At 31.8% G+C, this 22568-nt stretch overlaps 2 protein-coding genes across 4 annotated transcripts in view; one reads left to right on the top strand and one right to left on the bottom strand.

Moving 5' to 3' along the window:
* LOC132702786 (luciferin sulfotransferase-like) overlaps window positions 1-19856 on the top strand; it is a 26477-nt gene extending 6621 nt beyond the window's left edge. Inside the window, exons 2-5 of one of the 2 annotated variants that reach the window (XM_060671565.1) lie at window positions 7055-7151; window positions 12564-12738; window positions 13341-13461; window positions 19437-19856. In XM_060671565.1, coding sequence (XP_060527548.1) covers window positions 7055-7151; window positions 12564-12738; window positions 13341-13461; window positions 19437-19822 — 779 coding nt within the window. In that variant the 3' untranslated portion in view covers window positions 19823-19856. Of the gene's footprint in view, window positions 1-7054; window positions 7152-12563; window positions 12739-13340; window positions 13462-13512; window positions 13590-19436 lie in introns of those variants that run through there. The other variant, XM_060671566.1, reaches the window with a different exon arrangement.
* Window positions 19857-19983: 127 nt separating this feature from the next.
* Window positions 19984-22568, bottom strand: part of LOC132702785 (uncharacterized) — a 30088-nt gene continuing 27503 nt past the window's right edge. For both annotated transcript variants that reach the window (XM_060671563.1, XM_060671564.1), the window contains exon 9: window positions 19984-20202. In XM_060671563.1, coding sequence (XP_060527546.1) covers window positions 20122-20202 — 81 coding nt within the window. In that variant the 3' untranslated portion in view covers window positions 19984-20121. The remainder of the gene's footprint in view (window positions 20203-22568) is intronic.

The following is a 22568-nucleotide window of genomic DNA, read 5'->3' on the forward strand; positions in this document are numbered from 1 at the left end:
GTGGCAAGTGTGGAAATTATTAGAGGGAAAAGCAGATATTAGGTGTTGATAACGGATGATTTTTGAGTCGAATGGTGAAGTGACAAAGCATTAAGGTACCGATCTGTGTGCATAGGTTTTATGTCAACTGAAAGACTCAATGTTAGCTCTTAAAAGTTTAGCTCTAACGATGAGAGATTATTATTACTTTCTAATTTTAATAGCTGTTCCTGATATTTGTTCATAAATCTGACATTTACGATGCAATAATTGACGCAGAGACTTTTAAACATCTTCAACCGCACAGGCAAACAATTTAACATGACTATCTCAGCCCAAAAAACGAAATGTATGACCACATCAAAAGAGCCGCTCAGATGTAAACTGGGAGTGGACGGGCAAGTAATTCAACAAATATCTGGGTATTAACATTACCAGTTATGTAAATGTGGAAGACGAAGTGAGGCAACAGATAGCAAAAGCCAATAAAGTAGCAGGCTCCTTAAACGGTGTAATTTGGCGAAACAAACATCTGAAAAAACATACAAAAGTACGAGTCTACAAAACAACGATCAGACCGATCATCACCTACACGGCAGAAACAAGATCAGATACCCCAAAAACTAGACGACTTCTGAAGACTACGGAAATGAAGATTCTCCGTAGCATCTCAGGAAAAACACTGCTAGACAGAGACAGGAACGAAAACATCAGGCAATCGTGCGGAGTGGACAACGTGAATGACTGGGTGCTCCAAAGAAAAAGACAGTGGAATGACCATATTAACCGTATGCAAGATGGCAGACTAGTAAAAATCGTTAAAGACAAATCACCAGACGGAAGACGGAGCGTGGGACGACCGAGAAAAAGATGGAACGACGATCTCAATCCAGGTTAAGAGGCGACCGATGAAGGAGCAGGCCATAGGCCTACTATAGAAGAAAGAAGAAGAAGAAGAAGTTGAGTTCCCAAGAGTACAATTTTTGTATTACGTACAAAAAAGGAAACAATCACTTTGTTAAATAAATATTACAGGTATTGTTTATGGAACGGAACGGAAAACCGATTCGAAAAAATATATAAACAAAAATGAGTTTTCCGTGCTTTACTATTTCGCAAGTGCCGGTACACCTCATTCTACTGTACTGATGTGGGTTAACTAAATGTTTTTCATTCACGAAATTTTTGAATGTCAATATCAAATTTATTGATTCAGATATTACCAAGCCAAACAATGACAATCACCGACCGTTATCTAATCAGTTTATCTGTTTTCTAAATGTACACCTTTCATATAGATTCTAAATGTAAAACACTTAATATATCAAAGTAACAACATTAGCTGCGTTTTTAGTTTTTGAACATTCATTGTACAGGGTGGTCGCAAGAATCTTCTTATTTCGGTTGGGGACAACTTGCGGCCTATTTACTACAGAAGTATAGATAGAAACAACTCAATTTTCTTCTGCGCAGAGTTTTTGAATAAGTTTAGAGATTTGAAAAATCTTGTAAGTAAAGTGGACAGAAAATAGCTGAAAATTAAGTTCTTAATTACTTCTATAGAGGGCGCGACTACGAAGATGAAGTAACAATCGACATATGGCAGAAGTTAAAATGACAATCTATAGCTTCAACAACAGCGAATAGTTTGGGACATGACGCAGTAATTTCTTGGAGACTTTTTTCGTCATAATTTTGAAATATGTACTTTTTAATATTTATTGAATTAACTAGTTGATTTAAACATCTATTAATAACTAAACTAACTGAAAGTTAATGCGCATCAGACGGCATTAGCATTTTCGTAGAATGACCCTAAATTTCACAGACTAATCAATATTTTGCATTATTTTCTTCCTGAAGACGTTTTTCCCTAAATATTTATCAGAATATGGGTATATTTTATTGTAACTATTGCAAAAATGTCACATATAAACTAAAAACTTATATTAACGAACTGTCAGCGGGCATGTTGGTTGTTAAATCCCGCTAGCCAAAACAACCTCCGTAACAAGTTGATTTCACGAAACTATTTATAGCACTCGGTTGTATCGTCTGCCTCATAGTTCTTCCCATAGAATTTCCATATTAATTTTTTTAAATACTTTGGAAATTTCAATCCCGCCCAGTTTCCATAAGTTCCATCTGAAGATGGAACTCTGCAGTCCTGGCGAATTTTAACTTAATAGTTCAAAATTTCGGAGACATATTTTGTTGCCTAGTGACTTTCCGAGCAAAAACCTTTAATAGCCAACAAAATGGCCGCCGATGAATGATAGGCTCAATATTTTGATGATGATGCTGTTCATCGCGTAATATTAGTACGGAGGAAAATTCGAAGCCTGTAGTTCCATCCGTTCGAATGTTATCCGGCTTCAAAAACTATCCGAAGATCATTTATGAAGAACAAAAAAATTAAATCGTTTGTTTTTTTCGTCTTTGAATTAATCTGTACTGTACAAATTAGAAGAAACATTTGGAAAAACATGTGAATAGTTTAGCAGTCGTTATCGGTCTCAAAATTAGTGTGTGAGATCAAAACGTTGTTGCATAGTTGCACTATATTTTAAAAATTAAAATAATATTATGTAGTTAAAACGTTTTTTTTTTATCTCTTTCACCCTTATTTGAAATTATCAATTCCGTTAATTCCTTAATTTTACAAAATTGTGATCAAAATTTTTTTCATGGCGGCTTCAAAACATAGACATACTTATTACATATAATATGTAGCAACGTTTTAATCATTTTTGAGTAGTTGTAATCGCCTGTTCATTAAAGGGAAATACAACAGTCGTCGAATTGATCTATCGCTTAAGGTGTTCACATTTTAGCATCTACTTATATCATTTTCCAAGCTTCAAACTTCGTTTTTTAATATTTTCGATCAAAAATGTTCAATCTAGTTAGCATTTAATATGACCAAGTTCGAAATTGACGAAGTTAGGAGACTTTAGAACTGACCATTGAGATTCCTTGCGAATTTTAAAATCTCTATTGACATTATTGGCCATATTGCCATTTTTAATGGTTTATAAACGTGTATGCCATATACGGAAGCACACGAATGGGAAATAACAATTTCAAAATTGATTTATCCCAAAGAGGGTGTCCAACATTTAAGAATACGTTATTGTCAAGGTTATTTGATTTGCTTTTTTGAATATAATACTCTATCTATTTTAATTTAATGTTTTAATTAATTTAATTATTATAATTGTATGGTCAGTGGCTTAATAGTTCTGCATTCATTGTATCCATAACTATTATCAACTGTTATCTTGTTATTCCAAATTTTCAAATTTAATTTGATGTTTGGCAGACACTGAAATATAAGAAATAAAATGCACATTGAGCTAAAACAGAAAAATGGAATTTAGAACGTTATAAACTATGAAGAAATTAAAAAACATCAAACGCAAGATTTCAAAATGAAGGTATCTTAACGAAATCATTAGGATAATTGCTACTATATGAAAAACATTTTGTTCAAATACTGTCGCTCTGAGGGTACCAAATTAATTAGGATTATACTTATACAAGTGTGTGTTAGGACAAACTTCACTGTAACGTCGTTAAATAAAGACTATAATTATTTTTATTTTTTACTGATTGTTAAGGACTTCAAGGCGCACTGAGCAATTCTTTTGAAAAAAATCAAGGTTAAAAATTATACCAAATAATAAGAAAATTCTAGATTATTCATTAGGAGAATTTTTTCGGGACCTGTGATTTTTCGTACGATAATCTGGAAATAACAACATAACAACAACAATGTCTCAACATCTAACCTAAATGGAATTTATTTAAGACAAAAATTTTATTAATTAGCAATTAATTTTATTATTATTTATTTTGTCAATTAATCAGACGAATGGAGCTAAATTTGTGAAATCTTGTCTTATCCTTGGTGGTGCAATTTATTTATGTTTGGCGAACGAAATATTTTCGGGCAAAGCGAAAATGAAATAAATCGGATAAAATGTAATCCTTTCTTATATAATTTAAAATCTGAATTCGGCTTTGTGACCGTGAGACTTAATACTGGCTGTAAAAACATAAAACATTCAACAATGTGAGTAATTGAATTCGAAATTTATTATACCCAGTTTATTTCTTAATTAAAATTTAAGAATAACGAATATTTTTATAGCGGTTTAGGCAATTTCATTTAAAGTATGCATCGGGTTTCGTTCAGTTCAATCGAAAATATACCAGTGGTCGAAACTGGAAGGTATAAGCAGGAAAAATCTTCCAACTACATAACACACTCGACTTACACGTTATGTACTTAATTTTTGAAAAATATTTAATTGTAAAAACAGCGTGGTGATAAATCTTCACTACTCACCGAGATCTACGACGTTCTTCAATTTTCTGCTATTTTAAAAATTGCCTATACTAGTTTTTTGAAGATGCCATGTGAGATCTTGGCGAAACGACTGCAGGATTCCAAGATACTTATATATATATATATATATATATATATATATATATATATATATATATATATATATATATATATATATATATATATATATATATATATATATAAATATAAATATATATATATATATATATATATATATATATATATATATATATATATATATATATATATATATATATATATATATATATATATATATATATATATATATATATCTTCAAAAATGTTTAAAAAACCCCAATCCACTTTAACCGAATCCTCCATTATTTTCTATACACTTCTAATAATAATCACGAATTATATTAATGGAACTTAATAATAACTGAGGGGTTAGAGAATGAATGAAGTCGTCTGTTTGTTTTGTTTCGACTTCTCTCTGCGTAGACTTTTCTTGAAGGTGTCTCTATAAGAAAATATCCAGGGGAGTCAAATCTGGACTATTTGGCGGCCACAGAACTTGCCCTTGTTTGAAACACCCAGGCGCAACACTGTCTTGATGCCAAATAAAAATGTTAAATTGCCTTATGGGGTTATCTTGCAAAAATTTTAGGTACCTTTCCACTGGTGGTCCACCTCGATCTGTTGTTAAAGATGTCACATCAAACATGGATCGCTTGTCGTTCGCAATAGCTCGAGGATTCTGTCTGCCAGATATGAGTGTTGTGGCTCCTAAATATTCCAGCAATTGTAAAGGTGACCTCACCAGTTCACAAAACCTTTTTAAAACATCATGATCTTCTTGAAATCGTCCCATCATATCTTCGTAAAATCGCAACCTTCTACTCTTATGATCGTCTGACAATTATTTTTGGACGAGTAAAATTTTATGGTATCCGTAATCCTTAAAAATTTAATTATTTTTTTTTGACTGTTTAAAATAATGACTTTCTATTTCAGTGGAGGAATTTCTCTAAATTAATACAAAAGCCAATTTTCTAACTAACTTCAATTACACCGACTGGAACTATCTGCGGTTTTAATTAAAGCATTTCTGTCCCGGAAGTTGTTTTCTGTATATCTGAAAGAAGTGCTGCTTGACGGGAAAGGTTCGCCAAATAATTCCCTGTAATCTCCTCTTGCTTGATATATGTTGTTTTTTTTTATAAAATATACTTGTAATTTCAAGTTTTTGATCTTCATTATAATGATTTATCAGCATTTTTGCAATAAAACAAGAGTGAATACGTATTAAACGTATCGAAATTTCCATATAAAAACTTTCCTTCAATCTCTCCAAAAAAAAAGGAAAGTTTCCAATTCTGATAAATATCTTATTTGAATTATTTTGAATTATATTAAATCAAATCCAATCAAATCATATTTTTTCCAAATGTCTCAGTTTTGGTTAGTTTAAATAACTAATAATCTAATAATAACTAAACAATCATAATTGGATATGATCTTTAAAAAATGCCTATGTTGAACTTTTTCAATCTTTATGGTTATTTGTTTATGCAAGCAAAATTACTCAACAGACTACTTCCAGCGGACCAATCATAGAGCAACACGAATTAGAGACTAATAATCGTCGTAACTAATAATCTTTGAACATATTGTTATATCCCATCCCACGTATAACAGTTAGCGTTAAAAACAACTGAATTTATTTAATTGATTATTTTATTAATTTTCAGTTTATTCATTAATTAATTATAATTACTTATGATATTATCAAAATAAACGCAGTTAGTTTTTTTTAATTAATGCCATTAATATTGTTTAGGTTAAATGTTAGTATTTTGAATTTCTCAATTATTGTATTTCGTCCTTCACATTAAGGTAATTTTGTCAAACATATACAGAATAGTTTCGGTTAGTGATCTAAAATATTAAAATGAAATATTAGTAACATTAAATTAATAATATCAATTATTTTGTTGTTATTATTATACGAATACGTCGTCCAAAAACCGTTTACCATTCATCTTAAAATTTGTAGGAATTTTTCAAACTTTTATTTTGATAGAATTTTTTTGCACTCTCGCAATATAAGTATTAATAATAACCCATTAACTAAAACTATTTGTTTCAACTTCCATTGAATTTATTTTAAATTGTATCTGAACGTTGCGCTTGGCATGTACCTCGAACCGTTATCAAAAGCGAATGAATAGAATAATAATGAAAATAACACGAATAAACTGAAACGTTGAAATATGTTTTGATTATTTCATGCCTACCTAATTATTTAGGTATTTTAATACGATATATCATTTGACATGATTTTTAATTTTCATCACTTAAAAAATAACCAAAATAATAATAATAAGTAATAAAGATTCGATTGGAGCTACATTTTGAAAACGAAAAAGATAAAATAAATAGTATAGTATATATAATAAGCAGATATTGATGACATCTAGGAAAACCTATAATACACAAGGGTTCCCTTTAAAATATGAACTTTGATGCTACTTTTTGGAAGAAGTACCGATATTAAATTGCTTACGTAAAGAACCAAATTTTCAGAACGATCCCACATCTGCTTTACCAAAAACGTTTAGCCTGCCATGACTGTATGCAAATTTACTTGTTCCTTAATTATACTTATATATAACAGTATACTATAATTCCTTATTCACTTATTTTTAGACAAGCTCATTATTATCATTTTTTTTGTTGCAGGTACCACTTGGACACAAGAAATGGTGTGGCTGATCGTAAATGATTTAGATTTCAAAGGAGCTGAAAAAAACCTACTCAAACGGTCACCTCAATTAGAGTAAGTAATATTTGATTTGAGTCATTTCAATGCTTATTCATGACCGGATAATCCCAAGATGTAATTACGCCCTTAACTTTTTTCTACAGATTTTTCATTTGATTTTGTAAGAGGGTAAAAGCATGAAATCCCATTTTTTTGACATATTCGGATTGTGGAAACGGTTTAACCGGAAGTGATGTCTACCTTAGAATTTCAAATTGAAATCCTCAACGATATTAGACGATAGATGGCTTATTAAATTAAAATATCTGTGATCAGAGTGAATTGATTCTATTTTCGACAACATTGTTTGCTTAATATTATTATGCTTAGTGTCAATTCATTACAACCAATGTTGACCAACAACACACTTATAATATGGAGCAGCTCATGTTGAAGCGAAGACTAAGGCAACAGGAACCAGCAGTATTAATGTATTGCATCTTTGTTGTCCCATAGTTGTACACATAATTAATGAATCTATTTAGTCTTCATATTTTCTTGTGCCGGGGAAACAATCAGAAATCATATCTGACTAAAACAACAAAAACCTACTGTTTTTTTGATCATTTGCGTTCTGCTAGTGTTCTGCGTACACTCTCTAAGATTCTATAGAAAATAACGGACAAGCAAACAAGAGCATTTCTCAATATTTAAAGTATTTTCCCGACAAAGTAATCGATTTTAGATCTGATTATAGTTGGGAAAGCGCTCTTGCTGATGTAATAAATAACTGTTTTAAGGCTTATGATAATAACAAAATTACTGGCTTGGTTTTATTTGATTTAGGCAAAGCCTTCGATATGATAAATCATGAAATCCTCATTTCAATGAACCAAAGGAGAGAAAGAAATGAGATGGTAATCTTTAAGAAGTAAAAGTTTCCATTAAGAAAAACTGCGGAAACGTAATTTGAGCGTAAACGTAAGCGACAACAAATTATTTTGCAACAAATTCATGACCATCTAGGATTGGGCAAAAAATTGTTGCTTGGTGGCCATCTTTAAAATAATTTCTATTTAAAAAAATTATAATATTAAAATTAAATTAACATGTTTAAAGCTATAGAAAAATGTAGCAGTAACTACATTTTATGTCACCCTTGACAATGGGCACTTCACAAAGATCTCGAAAATGGTAAGAGCTACGGGGCCACTTGAAAGATTGCGCCAAATAACTCTATAACGATACATTTTTATTGGCTACCTTATTATCCTTTCTACCACCACTAATAAGGATTATATTTAACCTATCCAGATAAATAGTGACAACAACATTACACTAAGGAACCAAGAGGGGATAGAGAAAAATATATTCTCACGTCACCAATACGATACCAGGTACATGGGCAGCCCTTAGAAGTTAATGAGGGCAAGTGGAGCACAGCCATGAAAAACAATCATGCCATCGGCACTGCTAAAAATGGAACTGCTAGAATAATCTTACTCTTGATCAAATACTTAAATGGAGAAATAAATGGATATATAAATAAATAGGCCTCTATAACACCAATACATAAGACAGTCCCAATGAATAATTGTGGAAACTACAGATTCATATCTGTCACAGGCACCATGAGTCGTTTATTTGGAAAAAATATTAAGGAACGTAATAGAGCCAGATTAGCTTTCTCGCTGGTAGATACAAGAAATAAACGTGAAGTGGACCTATTCGTGGACATAACATCACAAAGGCGTGTGATACTGTGCCAGTACAGGACATCTGGCAAGCGCAAATAACACTGCAATAAGAGCTATGCAACAACTGTACTCTGTCCGGTGGTTCGAAGCAACAAAGAGTCTCAGCCATACTTTTTAAAATTCACTTAAACGAAGTTCTGAGAACTTGGAGATATCACACTGTGGCATGAGCATTCAATTAAATAAAACTACAACCCTCCAGACTCTCCATTATGCTGATGACCAAGTGGTTATTGCCTAGGGTAAGGAGGATCTGAAGTTTATAATAATAAATAATAAAACCAAAATTTGATCAACAAGAGACCAAGGACTAACAGAGAAAGAAATTGAACATCGAATTATGAAAGGAAAACAAGTAATCGCGTCAATCCCATCCGTTGATCCAGATGTATATCTGGCGAATGAAAACATCTTCCATACAATATTATCTTCTTAAGTATAACCTTTTATGAAACATGGCAGATCAACAAATCCCTAGAACGTCGACTATTAGTTATAAAAATAATTTAGCAAATTTTTTGATTAACTCAGAAATTGCTAACGATTTTCTATAAAATAATAAAAATCTATGTTTAAATGAACGCGAGGGTGATTATTCAGTTAGATTGCAACGACATTAAAGTTATTGAATATTATCGAAATTAATCAGGATACTTTTAATCGACCCCATAGCCCTTATCGTTTCCGCGATGTTGCGCATCCTAATCTTAGATACAATGTTTATTAGAAAAATCACTTGAGGTGAGTTACTAATATACATTCAGCACGAAATTCTCCAAAAGATAAAATCGCAAAAATTCAACAAAAGATAAGTCGAATTAGTCATCAATTTGTTACTCGAACTTGATGAATAATAATTGAAAATACCACGGAATTGTTATTAATAAAGTAGAGTTGCGTATTGATGTGTATAGTGCTTCCACTCATTTCACAGATTATCCTAATAATGACATTAGTTTATAATGAATTTAAAGAAATGCACAATTTAACAAAACAAATTTTAGAATATTATTACCAACCTTGCCGACTTGGTACCTAATCCCCTATACTTATATATTATAATACACAGATGTATATTATTCTAAACGCACTTTTTACTATACTAACATGATAACCGATATATTCCTAATCAAACTCAGAAGAAAAAGGTAAATATGCAGAAGTCTGTTAATTTTTATCATTAGTTACAAAACCTGATAATTGGTTTCACTTTCCTATTGAGTTTGCAGAGCATATATGTTTAAATCTATATTACCGGGGCCTACCGCGGCTGTTCCTTCGTTGCTTTTTTCTACATTTTCTGGTTGGCTGATTGGGTGCTATATATTTTCCTCTGGCATTCTGGAGGAACAGTGCGTTGAACTTGAACTGTGCTGGCGGGCGACCTTTTCGGCCTTCAAATCCATTTTGGTGAAATCCAATTTATCAATTACGTACGTATCAATCCTTGTAAAATAGTGTGTATGTGAAATCAGAGAACATTGTCTCCAATTTTTGTGATTTTCCTTGGTTTTTTAATAACCCCGAAATCTTAATCACTCTCCATATAAGCGTGCTCAAAAACTTCGAAATAATTAAATCTAATGAAGTGTTTTAAAAATGTTAATCCAGAATTTGATTTTATTATATTTTTTACCACCAGCATGATCATTAAAAGCAATAAGCATTTTAACATTAATTATGTAGTTGTCGTTCATACGTGAAAAGGCAAGATCCTATTTGCTGACCATGTTCGCCGCGCTCAACAATGTCAAAAAAGGTTGCTTTTATTATATCAGGGTTATCTTTGGCCATTCTTTTGCTGCTTCTTTGTTCACCCCGGCTTTGTGCGCTTTTCATATATGAAGATGTGATGCACCTTAGCATTGCTTGACGTCTCTTGGTCACCATTTCTGAAAATCTTCATTTTTAAGCTATCACGGGTGTCATTATGCGGCGATTTAATGCTAAGATTATAGAGTGTTAAAAATGTTTCTATAAAAGATTTCTTTAACTGGATTTGGAAATTTCATTGTACTGTTCAATACATTGAAGACTTTTAGCTCTTGAATAATGACTGAAATATTCGGGAAAAGATTTTATGGGATCTTTTAATACTCTAATTTGCTGCTCAGAAATTTTATTCGAAGGAATAATGCCATGGTTTTCTTCAGAATATTACCCTAACTCTGTTGAGTAATGTTTAACTTTTTTAAAAGTTTGCAGATTCTCTTTTCTTGTAGTTTAATAGTAACTGACACTTGTCAAAGATTTAATACATAATGCTTCGCTCTATGGAAGAATTTAAAAAATAACGTTCAGTATATTCCGTGTTCTAGTATTCTAGCGCATCCTGACTGGTTGAATGCGTGTCGCTGTTTTTACGATATAAAGTGTTATTCAAAGAACTCGTTTGATACACTTAACTTGGTTGGGCAGGAAGCGCCTCAATTGTATTGGGTTTAACAATATTATTGAAAATTTTATAAAAATAATAATAACATGTATAAACCATTTATTTTTAATAATCAGGAGCATCTCATTGACGCTTTTTTTAAATTGAATCTAGCAATTAACACTAGCATTTAAAGCGCTTTCTTCTGCCAACAAAGGACAGACATATACTTTTTTATGCTGCATGCTTGTAAATTTTTTAGAATTTCACTTTTTAGAGAAATTAAAACTAAATTTTCAGGTAGCATCACTTTCTATTGGTCATTAGGTCAAAACTATTTATAGGTAAAAGCACTATCCCTAAACCAAAATTCTATTATTTCTGGTCAGAGTTCTTGGATCTAGGTCATCGCGACTTTCCAATGATTTAGCTGCAATATTCAGTAGCGCATTTGAAATAAAGATTTACACTGCGTGCCAAATTGGACATTTTTTTAATTTTAATAAAAAACGCAAATACATAGATGTCTGTTACCATTTCAAAGTAATAGGGTTTATTTGGAAACCAGTTTTGGGTTTCTTCGAAAACTCTTCCAACTCTCCCTTTTACTTTTTTGTTTCATAGTTGTCAACAGAAAAATCGATTTTTGTATATGGGACGCCGTGAATTTATCTGACTAATTTTAAAAGACGTACATATACAGTTTGTCCAATTTAATTTGGGTATATCATAGGGATATTGGAAACTATAACAGATACGAAGATAATTAAATTACAAAAAAAATGCAAAAATTAATGGTTAATAATGTTATGTTGTTGCAAGAAGAAAGTTACCGTTATTTCTTAATAATACCAAAAAAAAATAGCCAAATTTTGGTTTGTTTTGGGTATCTTCAGAAGTGATGGGATTTTTTAAGTTTCTTAACTGCACGGTATAAATGTTTAAATTTTACAACTTATAGTTGTTGATTTTTTGAGAATGCATATTCTCGATAAACACGCTATAACTTTAGAATGACAACTCATATCCATGCACGGTTGTTACCGTTATGTGTTTTATGAAAAAAAGTACCTAAAGTGATGCTGATAAGTGAGGTAAACTTGCACATTCAACAAAGCAACGAATAATACAAATCACATATTGCGGAAGTCGCAAATGTTACCAAAAATATCTTCCCTCGTAAATAGTTCCTGATCATTGGGTCCTGGTCATTTATGCACTATTTGCGGAACTTGTAACTCACTCATAGACTCCATTATTCATTTATAAATTATAGTATAATTTGTGACGGGCGATTTTTTAGTTCATACTAATATTTTGTAATTATTGAACATTTATCATCGCAATTGATTTTAGGGCAACCGCATTGGTTAGATATCCGCATGTCAAGTTCTTCAAACCATTTATTCCCGCGCCAATCACGGACTCTCTAAAATATGTCAGGAAACAAAGAAGTCCAGCCTGTATAAAAACCCATTTACCATGGAATTTGTTACCAAGAGAAATTCAAAAAGACATTAAACGGCCGAAGGTTAGTTGTTCGAATGTAGCACTAGTAGTAATAGACAGATCTACCAAAAAAAAATTGTAACTATGATAACTTCATGAGTGAATAGAACTATAGGGGAATATTTTTTTAGTCTTTTAAAAGCTGGAAGAGATGATTTTCACATTCCTCATTTCTCACATAATGAAAACGACATTTTCATAGCTTGCTTTGTTTTTAAGATACATTTTTTTGTAAAAATTCAAATTTTAACGAAAGGTTTTTATAGTTTATATTGTTTGTATGCGTCTGCAAGCTTCCGCTGAAATTTGTTGTGTATTTGTACTTGTCAAACCAGTAATGAATATGCCTGATCGCATTTTACTTCGCGCCAAATCAGAATGTTAAATTTGACCGATCGTTATTTGAAATTTCAAAAGTAACACATATTTTGGTCGAAGTCTCAATTCCTTTAATTTCTATATCTCAAGGGCAGCAGACATGGAAATTAAATAACACACAATATTAACGCAGCAATGTGAAAACCGTATCCTTCTATCTTTTCAAATAAGTGACTAACTAACCAAAACTGGACACCATGTTTAACGAGCTTCGCCCATATTGATCATATTATTTGGTTTTTGCAGATTATTTACATTTCAAGAAACCCCAAAGACACATGTATATCTTATTTCCACTTTTCAAGGATGGTGAAGGATTTCGATGGAAATCTAGAAGAGTTTGCGAACCTGTTTTTAGCTGGAAAAGGTAAACAATTCTAATCATATATTAATTTAATTGTAATTGTTTATTTTATAGTTGAAAGTCAAAAGACCCCGCACTAGTGGGATCTACGGAAATGAATATGTATATGAATATTCACTTTTTGCTAATCCACCCAACCTTCTATTATGACCAGTATTGGTTTTAGAGTGAGCAAAATATTCGAATATACTAAAAATATGTTCGACTAATATTCCATTTAACCAAATTTCAAGGAAAATTCGTTTTATTAAGCTCTTGGGTGCCCAAATCTAAACTATCAAATTCAACAGTTCCTATCAAAGCGTGTGCTTTGAAGATAGTAAGAAATATGTGATGAATAAATGTGGTTTATATGGATGCACAAAATTATAAATTTTTTAATTATATTTTTTGTAAATATTTATTCTTCTTTTAAAAAAGTGTAAGTAAAAAATTATTAAAGAAAAATATAAAATATTCATATATATCATATTTAAAATTTAATAAGGTACCTACCTATAGATACTATGTATTAAGTTTAAGGGAGCCCCACTAAAAGGGGCCAAGTAATACTCATGACTGAAAAAGTTTATCAACGTATTACATACTTTACTTTTGGGTGCATTATCAGAAAACAGCACAAACACATTCACTGAGTTAAATTTAATATGAATCTAGAGAAAACATTCAATCGCTCCCAAACCTGTGTCTAAAGTTCTAATAATGTCCGAAGTTCGCGACGATCGTGAAGTGACATGAAGTGACATTTCCTCACACTTGGTGCGAAATAGAGTATTTTAGTATAGCGAGTAGGAAAGGAAATGTTAATTTATTTCGTTCTCAACAAAATGTACAAATAGTTATCGATGCTATAAAGAAGTTGGTTTACGAAACAATTTATGTAATTGAGAAATTTCCAACGTCCTATAAGTTAACATTTTTTTTGCAATGTAAACCTTAGAACCAAAACTAGTCATAGGGGAAAGTTGTGCTTGTGTCCAAAAAAGATCCTCTAAATAATATTTAAAATATAATAAATGTCATTCAGTATATTCGACCAGCTACCGGTTTGTTATTAAAAAGTCTGCGGTACTTTTTAATCTACTTTTTTCGAAAATCAATCAAAAAATTAACATGAAGAACAAAAAATTACCCAATACTACAAATTAATAAGAGAAATAAAATGAAAATCATCCAAGCAACAGCATCACACATTGACGATGAAGTCCGAAGCTTAAATACAAAAACCACATAATCAGGAAAAGTATACAATCCTTCTAGGTGATTTTAATGAAAAATTAGCGAAATTGCTCTTGATCCCCATGGGTAAGGAGAAAGAAACATTAAAGGAGCCATGCTTTTGAACTTCATGTTGCACCATAAACTGCAATTCATCATAACACCTTTTTTAAAAAGAATACCCGCCGCAAATGTACTTGATGGAGCACTGATAGTCCTGAGATGTCACCATGGTAGACACATTTTCTATTGATAGTGATCTCCGTCTAGTCCAGGCAAGAATTGTTATTAACGTAAGAAAATAAGGAAGAAAGATGATAAATACAACTCGAGAGAGTATCCCGAAAGATATTAAAAATGTAATCCTATGCCTATGAGCAAAAATGAATACAAAATAAATATTGACGACTTAAACGAACAAATTATGAAAAAAAAAAAGTTTGAATTAATGTGTTTAGATCAAGACGATTTGAAATGTGATGAAATGAAGAAGATAAATGCTAGACAAACATACAACAAACTCCACTATCTTATCACAGTTCAATAAAGATATAAAGATATATAGAAAAGATTTCAGAACATGTAACACAAGAGAGGTTTCAAACACAATAGAAAATAATAAGAGAATGAAAGTGCTCAAATGCAAACTTAACTTAGGTAAAAGAAATATTTGTAGGTTGGCAGACAAGCACGGAAACAATGGCACAAGTAGGGACGAGTTAACTAGGATAGCGAAGGACTTCTACTCGGAGCTGTACTCAAACCAAGTTGAACCTGCAAACCAACATCAAAGGTTCAAAATGTAGGATCGGAGGGTATACAAGAGATAACCATCACTGACATAACATCAGCCTTAAAAATATAAAAACAACAAATCGCCTGGTGATAATGACGCAACAATTACCGAAGAAGGAGGATCAACTTTGCAAAAAAACAAATACTGTCATTGTCAATAGGCATAGGATCTGAGAAATTATCGACCAATCAGTTTACTATATCACGAATACACGCCACGGAGGATTTAACCATCATCAACCATTTAACCAATTTATGTCTCGTTTAAAACATACTTTTAGGTGAGACTGAAATACCACAAGTGATTACAAATACTTGAGCCATGAAATTCGCATAGGTCAAGATAATCAGACCTATGAATTTTTCAGCAGATTAGGCTTGGCATAGACAGCATTCAGCGACATCATAGATTCATTTAAGTCTGACATTCCTATATGTCTGAAGCGCAAGCTTTACATCCAATATGTCCTGACGTACGTTTCCGAAACCCTAACACTAACCAAAAAATCTATTAATAAATTTTACTTTGCGATAAAATACCTAATAGAAATATTCGGGCGCAGGACAAGAATGCAATAAAGAAAATAACTCCTTTAAAATGGAACTGGGCGGGGCACATTGCGAAAATTAAACATAAACGATGGACCCAAAAAGTTTATAACGTGGAGGCCAAAACAAAACGGATGACATAAAGCGAGTCAGCGCGAACTGGATGCAAGCTGCACAGAAGAGTGGCAAAATTTGCGGAAATCCTATGTTTAGCAGTGGACGTTAGAATAGGCGACAGAACAATATACTTAAAGTTTTTTGTCAGATCTAAATATTTTGCGATATTTCATTGTATCTGATGATATCATTTATAATACGCATGTATTTCAGTTCGATTAAACTTATTTTTAAAATAATCGATTAAAATTAATTAACTTAACTCGCGTTGTGATATTAGGCTTAATTGTGGCAGTAATCCATAGTTGCAAGTATAATGTTAATCCAAATTTTGTTGCTTGCTTTTTTAAATTTTAAATCTTGGAGATTACTAATTTTGATAACGGCGACAGCTTTTGACGATAAATTAGATACATAATAAATCGATTTGTAGCATACTCTTAATCATATCAAGTAACAAACAATGTTGCCCATTCTTGAAAAAAACATTGGTGTTGGTGTAACGGCTATTTTTAGGAAGAGCAAAGAAAAAATTATGCTCTTAGTATTATTTTCTTTGGTACGAGTGAGAAGAATCTACTACTTCAATTCCATAAGCCAGTGAAAACATTGTCTCCTCGTAGTATGCTATCAATTATTTTTCCTCTCTTATAAACCAATGATTTAGTTTCATTTGATTCTACATGCTACTTTATCACCAATCAGTTTTTCTAACGACTGTGCACAAATAACTGGTAAATGGGAATTTTCATTTCAATTAGGAAATTGTTTTTTTATAGTTTCAAAGTAGATTTAGGGAACATTTTTTTCAATCTTTATCTACTATCTTGTCACCGCGGTTATAATAATAACGCTTTTTGGAGGATCTATTCAAATAACATTGAATACTCTAGTCATATTTTTTACCCTCGTCTTTTTGTTTTACGATTTTTTTATACTTATGTATTCTCGTAAAAGATCACTTGTTTTCCAGAATGATAAATGGTAGCAGGATCTGCGTTAAGTCAAACTTTAAACATATATAATCGGATGTTTTTCAAATATTACAAGATTTCTGCCTTATTATAAACATTTCAGAAGAACCTTTACGAAAAACTGGTTGTTTATTTAAAATCGCCATACCCTAAAATGTTTTATTGCACATTTTTGATAAATTTAAGCGGTCTAGTGAGTTTCAAATTTAAATTTGAAGCATATTTAAAGAATATTGGTGATGGCAATTCATTGATATATCCGCGACCTACTTAGATATAAAAAAGTACCTTGTGTTCATGCCAATTTTAATGACAGATACCAACAACTATACATGATCGAAAAGGGCTCAACAAGGCCAGATCACACACCTATGATTGCCACGTAAAAGAAGAAAGTTGCATTCATTTGCAGCAAAATGGAAAACCGCAGTAACACTGGATTTGGCTCAAATCATATTAATAATAATGTTTTTATCAGAATTAAAAAAATAAAATAAAAAAGTTAAACCGCGATTTTCAAAATAGACGAAAAATTGAAAACGTTCTATATATCGGCCGTTCGTCAAGTAACGACCGCCTTGTATAACATTTTGTTATGGCATCGTTCGTTCTCCATCACTCTTTGGAAGATCTAATGTGCCACATAAAGGAGTTATTCCCACATTCACGTCGCATATGCATTCTCACAGCAGAGGTCAGGGTCATATTGATTTATCAAATCAAAAAGGCAAATGGTTTCTACCCGTTTGGAAAATAATGAATTTCAAAGCCCGTGTCAAACATGTAATCCAATTATTACTTAATATTTCTTGAAGGTCATCCACCAAAAAATAGGTAAGCTTTTCTTTTAACGTTAATGTATATATGGAACAATGCAACACAAATATACTTGGAAACTATAGTAATAAATTGTAAAGTCTTTCCTTTTAAACGTCTCTCACATTTTAAATTTCTGATTTTTTAGTCCTGGCTCTCTTAAATCTTTCTTTTAGGAAGTTTTGGTTAGTTTTGCCTCTCATTTAGAGTGGCAGAGCTTTGAAATAAAATGAGTGGGATTTTCAACATCTAAGTAGCAATCTATCAGCAAAATCCATTTCAGCACAATTGCTAGTTTAACGGGTTTAAGGTTTGGTATACTTTTTAGCTGACAAGTTGTTTTCCGACAAACAAACTGCACGAGTTTCTGAATTTTGTCCGAAAAACCTATTTGTTTCTCAAGGCTACGGTACAGTTTTTATAGACTTATACAGGCTACTTCGAAACAAATGCTAAAAACTTAAGGGAACGATTTCCTGTTTAAAATAAAGGGTAGTTTGTTATATAACTGTTGAGTCAAAAGCTAAACATTAGGGAGATATAGCGCCAAATATTTCGAAACAATAATGTTTCCATTTTATAAACAAATGTATATAGACCAATAAAATATTATTATCATAGAAATACACCTTGTGAATATTTTTTATTTTATTAAAATGACTGGGGGAATTGATTTCGAATAAATATCTATCTATCATTATTTTTATCTAAACTTAAGGAAAAACTATCATAAAGATGATTTCTTGTATATTGTGTTATTTAGAAACTTTTTTTCCTGCAATTAACTAAATGGCTTCCAAAATATACAAATTTAAATCTTGACCCGCAATTGCAATATACAAATTTTGCTTTAAGTAACAATTGTAAACCATAAAATCTATGGTAACTCTCTATACCTGCATTTCCTCGGAATTTATTTGCGTGTGGAACGCCATCTACATATTGCCATCGAAAACAATTAAAAGCTTGTTGGGTATTATGTGTATTTATCATCCGATAGTGGCGCTGCTAAATATAAAGACACGTGGCCTTACATGAACATTTGATCAGCTCATTCTACCTGCATAAATATTTTGTGGTGTATGGTTTGTGGAAACTAACGCAAGAGCATGATAAAATCCATTTTTTATCATATTGAAGATGTAATGTGATAGCTGGAGTTTTGTAGAAGACGAAGCATTATTGTATTGCAGAAACCTATAATTTGATAGTCTAATTTTTTTATCAGAAACTATTATTAGGATATTTGTTATATAATCTTTCTTCAGTGACATCAATCAATAGAGCAATTTGTTTTGTATTTGAATGTGTTATGAAACCAGAAAACTTCTTTAATATTAAACTTTCGGATGAATTCATAAAGGCACCGAATCACAAACTATACCAAACTAACTATTTTTTTAAACATTATCAACAAAAAAATTACAAAGCGAACAGGTTTCATTGAGTTTTAAAATCACCAATGATGTGGATATGACATCATTGATTTAACAATTTTATTTTTTTTAGTTAATTTTGCACCTTTTTGGAATCACGTTCTTCCTTATTGGCGAAGGAGAAACCAAGAAAATATCCTCTTCCTGAAATATGAAGAAATGAAGACTGACTTGCCCGCCGTTATTCGGAAAACCGCCACTTTCTTGGGTAAAGAACTGACCGAAAGGCAAATCCAAGTGTTGGCGGAACATCTCAGTTTCGAAAATATGAAGAACAATCCCGCAGTGAACTACGATTGGCTAGTGACATTATCAAATATGTACAAGAGGGACAAGAAGCACGCTTTTATGAGAGAGGGCAAGGTTGGGAACTATAAGAGCCATATGTCTTCGGAAATGATTGAACAATTCGACCGCTGGACCGAAGATAATACAAAAGACACGGGGTTGACATATTAACTTTTTTTTAGCGACTTAGGAAATTTTACAAAACTTGAGAAGATGACATTGATAAACATTCATCTCTATGAAAAGAAGCCGTTTAACTTTACAGGGTTTACTTACCTTACACTGTTGTAATGACAATTTGTTACTCGAAGGCCAAAAAAAAACACGCTAGACCAATTTATACAATAATTTATTTATAACTTATCAAATAACTCTACAACCTCTATAGGAAACAATTCTCTCTCCCCACATGTGCTGGCGTTTTTGCGAAGGCATACGTGTCGAGTAAATTGTTCTCGTTATCGTCTCTTTCACAATTCACTATGTACATACTCAGTCGTTACCTTCACCTCTTCCGCATGGAATCCATCGCAACTGTCAGAATAGTAGAGCTAAAAAGTTATGTATGTTTAATTTCTGATTTCTAAACTACTTTAACGGTAGTTACGTTGTAGCAGAGTCAGTAACCGAATCTTTGACGAAGTAAAGTACATAAAGCAAAATTGCTATCGAATGTTTATAAACATTGAAACATTTTTTTTGTGTTACATTATTATACTGACAACTTGGAATTTTTAGTGACGTTACATTGAGTCAGAATGTTCAAATGCTTAAACGTTAACTGGTACGTAAAGCAAAAACTATACTGTTAATGTAGTTTGGGATACGTTAAATTGAATTATAAAAATCGCGACAAACCAATACATCCATCACCAAAATAAATGTAAAAAAGGACAATTACGACAGACATCCGGGATATATTGAGCAACAACAAGACTTCCTAATGTCAGAATATTACTTTTGTAATAATTAGAATACCAAAGTTTACAGAATACCGCTGTTGCGGCAGTCGAGAAGCGGCATCCTTGCAGGGTCGCTTTTATTTCTGAACGAACGGTGGGTGCAGTTAGATGAATAATAAAATATCTTTCTTTTTAAAGACGATGGTATTTTTTCGATTTTGCTTGAGCACATCAACAATCATTTCTTCTTAATATTTTCCAGTCCGTTTTGATTCAAATGCTAGTAATGCACTACCGACAAATCCATTAATTTTTTACATTTTCCCGAGGTTGCTTTTATTCCAGTGGACAAGCATGAAAGCTTGAAGGGATAAAAAGCACGAAAGCTTTATAAATTATTATCCTGTCATATTTTACCAACATATTTTTTCATTTATAATAACCCAGTCAGAGCCTCTTGAAAAGCGAATTACCCGTTTTCATTTTGACAATATTGTGTCCAAGGTGGGTATTCCCTTTTTAAATAAAACGAATGTATTATTCTTCTGATGGCAATATTTACATCCTAATTTATTACAAGTAGTTTGTTAGGTGTCCAACTCCATATTCGAACATATTTCAACTATTTTGGCGTTTATTAAACTTATTCCATATTTATTTCATTACTATATTTGCGTCTATTTGAAACTGCAATTTGCAAAACTTAAATTTAGCACTTCTGGTTTACAGACAGTACTTTTCTGTGTCAGAATCTAATACTTGGTTAAAATCTTCGACGTATAGGCAAAACATAAAACAAATTTCTATTGTTTTCGGATACAATTTTCTGCCAATTTTAGGAACTATATATATTTAGAATTCTTTTCTTCATTAAATTTACTCTTTTCCTAGTTGACATTTTTTTAAAGAATTACCACTAGGGTCGGCTGATTAAAGATAAAAGTTGTTCCTAACGCGGATTCAAAAATCGCCTTCTGGTGAAAGCCGCAGCTCGCTTTTGATCTCCGAACTTCAAACTTCTGATGAGTACGACTACAATCAAGGGAAGTAAGGGCCGAATAAAAATGATTTTTTTAAAAATTGATTGAGCAAATACTAAATTGAGTAATCCTGTCAACAATTAATTTTAAAACAAAACATATTATTGCCGACCGAAACATCTTAGATATATTCTGTAAACTTTGGTAATACTTACATTACGGCGGATAAGCGAGAAAGTACCGATTTGCGGTGATAAATTAAATTCAATTTTGAACCATCATTTCATCTCTTGTTAATACATAATAATCTTATTCTGCTTTTAAATCGAAGGTCTTCTAATATTGTTTTTAAAAGTATTGAATACCAAAAGTGTTCGTTAAAGTAATTATATATTAATTGATCGTTTCTGTAAATAAAGAAAACAGAGCAATGTTGTCTTATTTTTTTATATAAAGTCAGATTTTTTTGCAACGCAAACTCAGAACTACAACCAATTCTTAAAATTTAAATGGCGTCCTTTAAGCTGCCTATGCATTTGGCAATTTTATTTGCCGGCTAGTATAGCGCAAGCCAAATTTGAAGTTTGTCACGGCTTAATTGACTTAACCAATGAAACATTCTTGGCGATGCAATACTGATTTTGCATATACCGGTAGCCCCAAGGAGCTAATGTATTAGGAAACAAACAAAAAATGGGGGAATTTTTTTCGCGTTTGTGAGATGAATACAATTTTTCCCGGTTTTGCAAAATTTTCCCGATGGTGTCCCAAAATTGGCAACCCAGAGACAAGAACAATTTGATGGCTGATGGTTTATGGTTAGTACAGCAGAGAACAAAGTGTTTCCATTTTGAACAATATTTTAAAAATAATAATAAAATTTTATTTCTAACAAGTAACGCGACCCAATTATAAGAATTAATTACAATGGACGGGAAAATTAATCTTCAATCTACTAATTTTATAACTAGGAAAAAAAAAGGGATAAAGCTTCTCAGCACAGATAACATGACGCCACTCGAAGTTACCTAAGTA

Source organism: Cylas formicarius, unplaced genomic scaffold (genome assembly GCF_029955315.1).
Source record: "Cylas formicarius isolate icCylForm1 unplaced genomic scaffold, icCylForm1.1 PGA_scaffold_6__28_contigs__length_40554024, whole genome shotgun sequence".
In the NCBI taxonomy this organism is placed as follows: domain Eukaryota; kingdom Metazoa; phylum Arthropoda; class Insecta; order Coleoptera; family Brentidae; genus Cylas; species Cylas formicarius.